This window comes from Orycteropus afer, unplaced genomic scaffold (assembly GCF_000298275.1).
Source record: "Orycteropus afer afer isolate SDZICR_OR568_19922 unplaced genomic scaffold, OryAfe1.0 scaffold00122, whole genome shotgun sequence".
NCBI lineage: Eukaryota > Metazoa > Chordata > Mammalia > Tubulidentata > Orycteropodidae > Orycteropus > Orycteropus afer.
In genome coordinates, this window is record NW_006921709.1 from 5,425,817 (window position 1) to 5,439,036 (window position 13,220).

Consider the following 13,220-nt stretch of genomic DNA (forward strand, 5'->3'; position numbering starts at 1 on the left):
GGCTGGCAGTTCAAACCCACCAGCCACTCCTCGGAAGGAAGGTTGGGCAATCTACTTCCATAGTGATACTGCCTCGGAAACCCAAAGAGGGGTCGCTATGAGTTGGATCCGACTCCACGGCAGTGGGGTGGGAGATGCAAAGAGATGGGAATTACCCAACAACTGGGTATTGTGGTTTATTTTTTCTAGTATGTGAAAATATTGATTTGCCTGCCAGTAGTTCCCAGTGAGCCTAAATTTTTGTTTGACATGTTTTGTGACTGTTTTCTTTCCTAATAACTCAGTTCCTCCTTTCCACAGCCCTTGGTAAGCACTAACCTATTTTTGTCTCAATGCTTTTGCCTATTTCAGATATTTCATATAAATGGGATCATACAATATTTGTCCTTTTTCATTTGGCTCAGCGTAATGTTCTCAAGGTTCATCCATTTGGTACATGTATCACAGCTTCACTTCTCTTTATTGCTGACTAATACTCCATTGTATGCATACACCACATTTTGTTTATCTATTCATCAGTTGGTGGACAGTGGGTTGTTTCTACCTTTTGGCTATTATTAGTTATACATATTAAATGAAATGTGGTCCGATCTTTTGTGTGAGAGGAAAATAAAAGAGAAGTATTGGCCCAATGAAAATATGGCTTGTGCTTTTTACTGTTACTGTATGTGAACTCTCCGTACCTCCGATTAGAGTTTCATTGTTTCTTATCAATTTTCAAGGATATTTCAGGAATATATGGAATGTTTTTGTTATGAAATTATAATTAAGAGTAAAATATTATAATTAATAGTTTTTTGTTTGGGTCCTGAAAATAAGGTGTAATTATTTTACTGGTTTCTATCCTATGTAATTGAACATCTAAAATGAGATTATATCTTATAGATATGTATATCAGCTATTATTCTTATCAACTGGACTTTAAGAACATTATTTTAAAACAGGAAAGAATCAAATATAATTATAATTAAATATAATGTGGAAGTACATGGAGTTTGTTAAAAGTTAGCAACTTTTCTTGATACTCATTCTTTCTTGTCCTTAAGATCTTTAAGTAGTAGTAGTACAGTTTAATTTGAAATGTCACATTATAAAACAATATTCAAAGACTCATTCAATAAATCCATCACTCACTAACTAGGTGTGGGGCTCTGTGCTGGCACTTTGAAAACAGGCTGACTTGAACCAGTTCATCAGTAAGTTCTTACCTATTGGCATCTGCACACTTGACTAGAATGGTGTCTACAACTGGTCGGAGAAGTCTCTGAAGTTTGATTCTTTCTGCCAAACTGTGGCAAGGAGTATATACCAGCATGGCTCTTAATGTTTTCTGAAGATAGAAAAAAACTGAAGGTCAATTTAACTACAATTAAAAAGCATTTGAGACAATGGCCTAATCTGGGACAATTTGAACAACAAAAATAATGATGGCAGGAACAGATTATAATCCATAGAATAAAACAAAAATCCATGATGGAAACAGATAATTAATTAAACACAGTGCTAATAACTGTTCTGGGCAAGAATGAATCATGAAGGGATGCTAAATTAATGGGAAAAATCAGGGTGAGAAAGTAGATATTTACATAGATTCAAAGTATCTTCCCACAAGACAGTCTTTAGTTACAAGGGGAAGAAAGTTAACGTCACAGTGAAAACACCTTGAAGACAGAGTTTCACCAACTGGTTAAAGTTAATAGCATCAGTAAGAGGACAAATCAATCTTGATATGATGATCAAGACACATGTACCTCTTGGTATGATGTACTGAGAAGGATACAACATCAATTCTGTGGTATTCTTCCCCCAATGACACATGCTCTGAATTTAATCACGAGGGTGCACTACATAAATCCAAACTGAGGGAAAGTCTATATTGTTGTTGTTGTTGTTAGGCGCCGTCAAGTCGGACCCCACTTATAGTGACCCCTCCTTGAGTTTCCGAGGCAGTTTCACTATGGAAGTAGACTGCCCAACCTTCCTTCCGAGAAGTGGCTGGTGGGTTTGAACCACCAGCCTTCTGGTTAGCAGTCAAGTGCCTTAGGCACTATGCTACCAGAGCTCCTTAGAGGGAAAGTCTATAGAACAACTGAATTAAAAATATCAAACTCATGTAAGACAAATGACAGACTGAGGAACTATTCTAGATTGAAGGAGACTACGAGACATGACAAGTCAATGCAATGCATGATCCTGAACTGAACGCTAGACCAGAAAATGAGTATTAGTGGGACAAATGGTATAATATGAATAACTGTAGACAATCACACTATATCAATATTAATTTTCTCTCCATTTTTGTAACTGTACCATGGTTATGTAAGATGTTAAAATATGTGGATTCTGAATAATAATAGCTGCTAAATACATACAGCCATAGTTCTTACAGTGTGCCAGATAGGATGATAAGTTTTTACTCAATCTTATTTCAAATCTGAAAGGTAAATATTTTCATCCTTTTATAGGTGAGAAAACAAGAGGGTAAGTAATTTTCCTGAAGTCACACTACTAGCAAACAGCAGAAGCAGAATTTGAACTAAGGTCTCCATGATCTAGACCATATGTCCAATTGCCTGGGCTGGTTCTAGTTTAACCAGCAGATGATTTAAATGTCCCAGTTTGGATGACAAATTCTAAGGACACCCAGTTTTAACCCTGAGTCCAAAACCATCACGTTACACTACCTCTCAATTAGATTCATTAGGGACAATTATTACATTATAATTGGATTATTACATTAATCCAATTTGGCTGGATTAGAAAAAAAATGAGAGTGACAGCAGAGAGACCAGTGAGTTTTTACAACAGACTAGGAAAGAATTCTGCCAAATCCGTGGTTCTGATTTTGTCCTCTGCGTGACAGGCGGCAATTCCTGGAGACAATTGTGTTTGTCCTGACTTTGGGGTGTTTGCTACTGGTTATCTAGCAGATAGAGACAAAGGGTGTTGCTAAACATCCTACAATGCACAGGACAGTGCTCTCCTCCATCCCAAACAATTCTGTGGCCCAAGGCCAACGGTGCCAAGATTGAGAAACCCTGTTCAAAAGAGGTAGCTATTCAGTAGGCAGAAAGCAGAATCAGGCTCCAAAATTACAAACAGAACATCATCTTAGTCACTTCACCCCAATAATGAAAGACAACTTCTAACAAGTTAAACCAGGAGAACAATACACAGTCTGTCACAGAACTTTCTGTAAAATAGCTCCTTAATTTCCATGCTAAAGTGTTTATTAAAAATTAACTCTCCATAATGTCTATTAATAAAACATAAAAAAAACCATGAACTGAAAGTAACTTTGATCATCTTGCTATCTCATTAAGCACTTCTAATTTGGCCATATGTAAATTCTTTGCTCAGGAAAAATGTAAAAATATAAATGGAAACACAATGCTACTTAAAAGGGAGAAAAGTAAGCAATAGTATAGGTAGTTCCTGATTTACAATAGAGTCAGGTTAAACGAATAGCACTTACAGTAATCCGTTTTTTATATATATTATCATTAGTAATATGTACTACATACAGTGTGGCAGTGTGTAATTGCTATGTTAGTTAGTATTCTCACACCAACCCCCAAACACAAATAAAGATCGGATTTATAAAGATACTGATAATAAAAGGCAATAATAACAAGATATTCTCTTTACTTCAGAACTGACTCACAAGGTAGTTATTGGAACAGAAGCCCATTGTAAGTTGGGGACTACCTGTATAGAAGAAAACCTGTAGATACAACATGTCGATCAAGGATTCTACAGAAGAACCCTGATCAAAAGTAGGGAAATGTAGAATAGAATTTCAAATTCTCAAGGACTCCAGACTTTCTGGAAACTGAAACTACTGCCCTAAATTAATCTTTAAACCTTAAACCAAAAATATCCCCTAAAGTCTCGTTAAAGCGAAACAGTAGTTTAACCAGGGAAAATGTCTGCCTTGAGCATTGTGCTCTTTAAGAAACTGTATATGGAGTCAGACTGACAACAGCGACTCAAGAGATAAGACAGGAACCTTAGTGGGCAGTGAGCTTATTTTTAATGGGAGGGAACAACTCAAAAAAGGTAGTGAGAAAGGCTGCAGAATGCAGTGTATCAGTGTCACTGAGCCACATATTAAGAAACTGATGAACTGGTGCACGTTTTCTTGCATATATTTTCAGCAACAAATAAAATTTAAAAATAACAAAATTACAGAAAAATAGAAAATTTCTAGAGATTAAAATCAGTAAAACTCAAATGAAGAGATGTAAATGGAAAAATATAATTTCCTGGGATTACAGAGTACAAATCTACCATTTGTCTGTCACTTTGTCACACTGTGGTGGCTTATGTTGCCATGAGTTGGAATCGACTCAATGGCAGTGAGTTTGGTTTGGTTTTATGTTGCTATGGTGCTGGAAGCTATGCCACTGGTATTTCAAATACCATCAGGGTTAGCCATGGTTGACAGGTTTCAACAAAGCTTCACACTAAAACAGATTAGGAAAAAGGTCTGGAGGTCTACTTCTGAAAATGAGCCGAAGACAGCCTACGGATCACACAATTCCAGTGTAATGCTGGAAGATAAGCCACCCCTAGGTTGGAGGGCACTCAAAGTACTATGGCCTCCACAATGGACTTAAGTATATCAACGAATGTGAAGATAGGAGTAGGACTGGACAATGTTTTGTTCTGGTACACGTAAGATTACCAAGCTCTATAGGAGCTCTGGTGGCACAGTGCCTAAGGCACTTGACTGCTAACCAGAAGGCTGGTGGTTCAAACCCACCAGTCAGTCCTCGGAAAGAAGACTGGGCGATCTACTTCCGTAGTGATACCATCTCGGAAACCCAAGGAGGGTTTGCTATGAGTTGGATCCGACTCCACGGCAGTGCAATTTTATAGCAACTAACAACATAGAATAAAAATAAAACGTGGATTTTCTGAAATCAAATTAGATAAGGTCATTACACTGTATCTTAAAAACATTATCTATAAAACATTAAAAAATAACCCACAATGATATGGTTATGAATAAAACTACTTACTAAAGCAGCAACGTACACTTTGTAGACAGGGTCAGCACAGACCATGGACAAAATGTTGCAGCACGCCTCCACCACATCTCCTGAGATACTGGTTTGGGAAGACCCACTGGCGGCTCCAGCACTTGGGCTGCTTCCACTGCTACCCCCTGAATTTCCAGTGCTCTCCCCATTTGCCAACAGTAGGGCCCCACTAACATCGTGGGAAAGACGTCGGAGGGCCATCTCTCTTACATTCCAGTTTCTAGAAAATAAGCAGCCAACGAGTTCCATTCCAAACACCTATATCAAAGAAACACAACAAATGCAGTGTGAAGAAAAACTAACGAAACCAGAAGATTGTGAGTTAAACTTCATTTCTGATCACTAAAGAAAAATTTTATACTCAAGTTTAACTGGTAACTATCAAAAGTCATTAACATTCATTAGTTCAAGTTAAATTAAGAGTAAATTCTCAAGTAATTTGATGGCTATTCAGGTATTTCTATGTCTAACTGCTCCCTCTACCCCTACGCTCACAACACAAAATGGAACGGTGAAGGATCTCAACGTTGTATTCATATTAAGGTAGCTTACAGAGGACAAATTTTTGAAGCAAAATCTAGAAAAGAACAAAAATCTAGGGAAGTCAAGACAGGAACCAGATCTTTCAAAAAATGAAGTGTTGCTCTTATAGATGACAGCATTAAGTCAGAGACCTTAAGTTACTTTATTTCTGTCTTGAACATACAGGTTTGAAAAAAAAAAGCACTACACACAAAATAGAGGGGATTAGAATAGAGTGGAAAAATAAAAAAAACTAAAGGAAAAATGCTTGTGTCCAAATCAACAAAGGATAATGACATGTGCATGTGGTTACAATCACTACCAGATTTCCAAAGTCACAGACTCTCTGAAGAAAAGAAAGGGCAAACAGTTTTGACATTAAAGGCCAATTAGCTAAAATGAATTTAATGCCTAAGATAATTTACCATCTGAAAAACTTGTAAATACTAAAGATAAACATAATTTTGGGGAAAACAAAGCATGACATATTTCTATTTTTTCTGTTAAAAAATAATGGTAAAGAGAATAAATCAATGAGAAAACACTAAACTTCTTATGTGTTGGCAGTGTCAGCAGCATTCCACCATTTAAGTCTTAATTTTGTCTTACATAATTAACTTAAGAAACTAGGAATATATAGCCTATTCCAAACCAGTGTTTAAACAAAACAAGCCAGCAGGCTGCCTAGAAAGAGGGGCACCCAATTGCTTAGTATCAACTTGAAAATTCTTATCACGAGGTCTCATTAAGGGGAAAGTAAGGCTCTATGTAAAATACCATTAATGATCTGGACATATAAGATATGTTTATTAAGTTTTCAGACTTTATTAGATTCATGATGAGTTGCTAATATGCTGAGAAAAGAATTCAAACCCACCAGCTGCTCCACAGGAGAAAGATGAGGCAGTCTGATCTCTGATTTATAGCCTTAAAAACCTTGAGGCAGTTCTACTCTGTTCTATAGGGTCACTATGAATTAAAATCAACTCGTCAACAATCGGATTTTTTTTAAAATACTCTAATGGTCACAAAAAAATGGAAACATATCCTAGTGATACACAGCCTAGTGAGTTAATTTACAAATTTAACAGTAACAGCAAACAAGAGTCTCAAAAATAATAATTTTACTTCACTAGCAACTACTGGTGGGAGCTCTGGTGGCATAGTGGCTAAGGCATCTGACTGCTAACCAGAAGGCTGGAGGTTCAAACCCACCAACCAATCCTCGGAAGGAAGACTGGGCAATCTATTTCTGTAGAGGTAGTGCCTTGGAAACTCAAGGAGGGGTCACTATGAGTAGGAATCGACTTGATGGCAGTGGGTTTGGTTTGGTGGTTTATATACTGTTCTATACCTTTATATATAGAATGGTGAAACTGAGTTTAAATGGCAACAAATGAGAAAAATGTCAGAAAAATTTTTAGCAGGAATAGGGATTAAACATTAGAATGATTTCTTTGGATACGCTTTTATGTCTATTAGCTCAGGAAGAGATGTTTCTAGGGATGAGAGGTTAGAGCACAAAGAATTTTTGAGGTTTGCTTTAAAATCTACAATAAGTAGCAGAGTACTAACACCAAAAGTAAAATTAAAATTTTCAAGATAGGCAAGCAAAAGTTATTTTCTTAAATTGTAAATAACTGGGGGTGGGAGGGGAGACAACTGTATTAATTGGTCCATATTTCCAAAGAAGAACAAAGAATTATTTACCTGAATCCAGGGCTCAGCTAAGTCTTTACAAGCAGGAGGGATCTGCTGAGTTCCATAATGAGGAAGGTTAAAATTGCTCTCTTGACTCCTTCTTTGTGACCCAGCTAAAGGCTGCTGTTGTATGGTTTGCTGCTGTGCAGCTCGGAGAGAAGATGGGGTATCCACAGGGCTTGACAACTCATGGCTAAAATGAAAATCAACACAGTTTGCCAAGAAAATTAACAAGTTTGAATAAGAACATTTTTATTTTATTTCAACTTTTTATTGTGATTTGGGTGTAAATTTACAAAGAAGATTTTTTTTGCTCTCAACAGTTCATGCACATTTGGTTTCCCAGCCCCATTTCAACCCTGACAATAAAATGCTCTCCTCCCATCTCCTCTCTGGGATTACCCGCTGCAGTGTAGTAAATTACTTAGTATGGCTTTTCTACCCATAAGTCATTGTAAACTCAGTGGTGGAATGAGCAACTGAGGAGCTGATTGTAAATGTTATCCACCTGGAGTATTTCTGTTGGGCGTGGCACAATACAATGTTCTGGGGGGTGCCCACTTTCTCTCAGGTGCTTAGAGTTCTGATGCTATGATTGGCTAGTTTGACCACCCTGCCCGGCTCAAAAGGAGGCCTCCTGGAAGCAGAACTCTCTCTGACTGCTGGTGGAGGAAGACGTGCTGCTGAAAGAGACACGTGCCCCTGAAAGAGACACGTGCTGCTGGGAAAAAGACATGAGAGACATGCATTGCTGAGTGAGACACCGAGGGACCAGCACTGCTGGGAAAGAGACTGTGAGAGACTCTTGGCTGAGGGACGGTGGGCTGGGAGAGAGACTGAGCGTTCTTCCTGAACTTGAGTTGTAGCCTGGTGCTTCCCTAATAAACCCTGTAATCTGTGAGTTCTGTGTGGCCAAGGCAGTGAATTATCGAACCCAGGAGAGAGGTGGTGGGTGCTTTGGGAGGAACGGTTGGTGAAAGGGCTGGAGGGAGGCAGCATGTTTGGCCTTGCAGTAATAGGCCTTGGGTTACTGCTGTCTTCCTCTTGTGAGATTAGAGGAGGTCAGAACATGTGGCCTCCTTGCTGTTTTTGCACCCGCCCTCCCAGTGCCCTTCATATCTATGCAGTCCTGTCTGTCCAGTTTTCCCTCTATGCAAATGCTGCCCTTCTGATCTCTCATGGTTGACTGATCTAAGGGGTACATCTCCCTGGGGTAGGTAGGTGCTTTTGCTTGCAGGCCTTCCTGTTGTCTGGCTTAAGAGTTAATCCATGGAAGTGAGTCTAGTTCCAGGCCTGAAAGATAACCCAAAGCCACAGTCTCGGGGGTTCCACCAGCCTCTATCTGACCAGTAATTCTGGTCATTTCTACATTTTTATTTTCTGTTAAACATATACAAACCATTAATTCAAAATTATTACCTATAGAAATCATGGGATCTCCACTTAGACCTACAGAGGGGACAGATTAAAGGTTCATTATTTCTTCTACATTCTTCTGCCCCTGGAAAATTAAAAATAAGAAAAAACTTACAAAACTGCAAACAATTATTTACATACACACACACACACACACACGTACATATGTAATAACAACAGGTTATTCTGATGTGTGTAGTTTTTGTGAATACCCTTTTGTTAGTTATGATAATATGTACTTGCTTACTAATCTTCAAAACCTTCTACATCTACCTGGCAATGCCATTCTAAGCCTTGCTTTGGTGTTACTCTGTAACACCTGCCCAGGCCTTCTTCCACCTCCTTTCCTCCCTGTACACTTTCCAGACCAGGTTTACATTTCCACTCCTGTGTGCTCTATCACCACATGCATCAGAGTGCATTGCATTTCTTTGCTCACAACAGATCATCTTTTAACAGATCCTAAACTTCAGTTTGCTGAAGACTTCACTTAAGGCTGACATGTATTTTTTGCTTTTCTGGCCAAACTCTTGACAAGCCATGGTCAAATCCTAAATAATGTAACTAGTTTGTAGAGTAACCATTTTAAATAAGCATAAGAAGAAAAATAGCCACATACAAATTGACATGCAGTGGTGGTGCAGCTTGTTCCTGCAGCCATCTTCACACACTGTAAGACTTTCTTCATCAAGCATGCCCAACAAGCAAATAGGACACATCTGTTCGTCTTCATCTTTTATACTGTAGGAAGGGAAAGAGAAAGCATTAAATATACAGTAACAATAATGCAAGAATTAATGCCATATGCTGAAATCAATTTCTGCTTATTTATAATATGAACAAATTAACTAGAAATTCTTAAGAGCATCTTATACAGCTATTTGAGACACAGTTCTCAAATAGCTATATTTCTCCTATCAAAATATAGCAATTTTAAATGAGATTCACATACCTGTATATTTATAGACTGTGGGGTAAGCTAACCTGTTCTTGGTATAGATACAATTTAGTTATGAGCTACAATCTTACAGAAGATATACAGTGTTGCAAAAATTTTGCTATTACTAATTCCCACCATGAAAACCACTTCCCTCTGCTATGAGATCAGAACTGGATGATGCCCAACTACCATTACTGAACATTTTGATCAAAGATTCCATAGACGAATCCTGATCAAAAGGGGGAAAATATGGAACAAAATTTCAAATTCTCATGGACTTGAGACCTTCTGGAGTCATGAAGGGTAGATAAACTCCTGAAACTACTGGCCTGAGATGATCTTTAAACCTTAAATATTTAAAGAACATTTCCCCTGAAGTCATCTTAAAACTGAACAATAGTGTGGCTTAACTAGTCGCAAAGGTTTGTGTTGAACATTCAGCTCTTTTAAAAACGATACGGGATCAAATTGACAATAGCAACTCAGAAGATTAGACAGGAAAGATAGGAAGCTGCAAGTTTATGTTAATGAGAACAACTCAGAAAGGAAGGTGAAAATGGTTGTAATCAATGTTACTTGCAGACAATGTAAATTGTACTTGCATACACTGCTGAATGGGTGTATGTTTTACTATGTATATTTTCAATAACAACAAAATAAAATTTAGGAAAAAAAATTTGCTATCATACTTTCTGAATAAACAAACTGCTTTAAGGTTTGACTATGTGAAAACATGCAACCTTTAACCACATGGCATAGTTTAAAGACTTCCATCACTGAAAGGGACCTTAGAGCTCATGTATCCATCATTTTACTTCTGAAGGTCCCTCTCAGCTTATTTTTGGAAGGAGCAGAAACTGTCCAACTCTCCCAGAAAAAACTAGAAAAGTATTTCACATTTTAAATGTATACAATCTTTTACCAGGAAACTAGATGTCTAGGAACCTGTCATAAGGAAATAAAAAGACAAATACATAAAAAATATTCACTGCAGAATTATTCAGCATCATGAAAAAAATGTAAACAACCAAATGAATAATTAGTTGCACACACACACAATTATGGTACAGTTAGGCACTATGGAGCTTTTTAAAAGATCAACTAGATCCATAAATAATGACAAAGAAAGTTGTTCACAATATACTCTGTGACAAAAAAAAGCAAGTAAGTCTAATAGGTACAGGATGATTCCATTTATGGCAAAAATGCAACTATAATGGGCAACGTATGTGAGATATATATAACATACTCATAAAAACAAACAAAAACCCCAAAATCACTGTTATCAAGTTGATTCCAACTCACAGTGACCCCCATTGGGTTTCCAAGGTGGTAAATCTTTATGGAAATAGACTGCTGCACCACTTTCCTTCTCCAGAGCAGCTAGTAGGTTTGAACTGCCAGCTTTCTGGTTAGCAGTCAAATGCCTTAGGCACTGCACCACCAGAGCTCCTTATAACATATTGTATATAACACTGTATATATTTGTATGTTCCTAATACACAAAGTGCTTTTAAAAAAATCTGTAAGAAAATTATTGATAGCTCAATAGTGAAATGGGCAAAGACAAAAAGGCACTGGGATAAAAAATACCAATTGCTAATAAACATGAAGAAACATTTAATTTCACTGCTTGCTCTGTCTTGTCCCCCTGGCTTGGCTTTCCTTTCCCCCGCTTTCCCTTAATTTCACTATTAAGTACAAAATGCATATTAAATCAATGAGGTCATACCTTATTTCTTTTAATTTATGTTTTTAGATAATCTGATTGGCAGAATTAAATAGACTGGTAACATCTGGAACTGATAATGTCATAGGAAAACAAGTTCTCATATATATTGCTGCTGTTGTTGTTGTTTTGTGCTGTAGTCGGACCCGACTCATAGCAACCCCTCCTTTGGGTTTCTGAGGCAGTATCTCTATTGAAGTAGATTGCCCAACCTTCCTTCCGGGAAGTGGCTGGTAGGTTTGAACCGCCAGCCTCCTGGTTAGCAGTCAAGTGCCTTAGGCACTAAAATCTTGGAAAGGAATTTTCTAGTTTTTCTTAAAATGTTAAATGTCCATAGCCATGAAGTAAAAATTCTATTTTCTAGAATGCTATTCTATAGATACATGTAAAAAAAGGAAAAGAAAATTTATTGCATTTAATAAACAAAAAAAGTAGGGATGTACTAAATGTTAAAGTTATTAACAGTATTTCCATTAAAACAGAAAGACAAGACCTGAGATGTTAAATAACCCACCTAAGGTCATAAAAATTCATCTGTGGCAGAGCGATTATTAGACTTTAAGGTCGGAGAAGAATAGACCTTAACCTACCTACCCTTACAAAGCCCAGATTCTCTAAGCTCAGGTTTTCCTCTTGGCCCAGTACTGAATTCTACTGTCTTAAACTGTAATTCCTGAAAAACAGGTCTGAGTGACCGACAGCAAAATAACCAGTTCTCCAAGTGCACAAAACACTCTCCCAAAAAGGTGAACAAACAGGTCAGCAAAGACATGTGGGACTCCCAAGGTACAGATACACTAGAGTTTCTCCCTCCCATCTTAACTGCTCCAGCTCTCTTCATTTTATTTTTACAGAGCTAGCTGGTGGAAAAAAGCTGTCAAATTATGCATGCATTAATGGAAAAAAAAAAAAACAAAAAACTGCCAACAACATTATAGAAACGATGTATACAAAAATCTGTTATAACAATACTTATGGATCATTCACCAAAGAGGGTACTAAAATGGCCAAACAGCACATGAAATATACTCAGATTTTTAGTGGTTACCAGGAATGGCAGGGCAGGGGATAAGGGAGTTTTCCTTAGGGGGCGCTGAGGTGATGTTAACCGTGGTGGACTAATTTGGAAAAGGATAGCAAGAACGGTTGCAAAACTTGAACGTAATCAATGTCACTGAATTATACATGTAGAAACTGTTGACCTGGCAAATGTTTTGTGATATGTATTTTCACTACAATAAAAATAAATAAGTAAAAATAACATTATTCAGGGCCAACTAACTTTTGAAATAACTATACCAAAATGACTTTATTGAAAAGACTTAGGAAAATCAGATTCCGCAATTTACTCAAGTTGCATGTCAAGGGCAACTTACTAATTATTGTTGACTAAAACATTAACATTCTATTTTATTTAAAGACGGGTTATTTCCTGCCCATCTTTTTCCAAGTATACATTTTGTAAGCATCAGTCAGATTACCTATATACATGTATAATTTCAAACCCTTAAAAACTTCATCATAAAAATTCCATTTGTCAAACATAACTTTTAATGGTTGTGTAATTTTCCACTGATTAGCTAGAGTCTAACTACTTAAGCATCCATTTATTGTTGGACATTTGAGTTGTTTCCATATTTTAAGAAACCATTATAAACATCTTTTTGATCACTTTTTCTATGTTGTTGTTGTTGTTGTTAAGTGCCGTCGAGTCGTTTCCGACTCATAGCGACCCCATGAACAGCAGAACGAAACACTGCCCGATCCTGCGCCAGCCCCACAATCCCTGCTATACTTGAGCCCATCATCGCAGCCACCGTATCAATCCATCTCGTTGAAGGCCTCCCCCTCTTTCATCGACCCTCCA

The 13,220-nt window shown here is 37.4% G+C and overlaps 1 protein-coding gene across 1 annotated transcript in view; it reads right to left on the reverse strand.

Moving 5' to 3' along the window:
- Nucleotides 1-13,220, reverse strand: part of MAP3K1 (mitogen-activated protein kinase kinase kinase 1) — an 87,097-nt gene that overhangs the window by 12,119 nt on the left and 61,758 nt on the right. The window contains exons 7-11 of the mRNA XM_007944166.2: nucleotides 9,304-9,425; nucleotides 8,688-8,769; nucleotides 7,278-7,461; nucleotides 5,025-5,303; nucleotides 1,209-1,330 (exon numbers count right to left, since the gene is read on the reverse strand). Coding sequence (XP_007942357.1) covers nucleotides 1,209-1,330; nucleotides 5,025-5,303; nucleotides 7,278-7,461; nucleotides 8,688-8,769; nucleotides 9,304-9,425 — 789 coding nt within the window. The remainder of the gene's footprint in view (nucleotides 1-1,208; nucleotides 1,331-5,024; nucleotides 5,304-7,277; nucleotides 7,462-8,687; nucleotides 8,770-9,303; nucleotides 9,426-13,220) is intronic.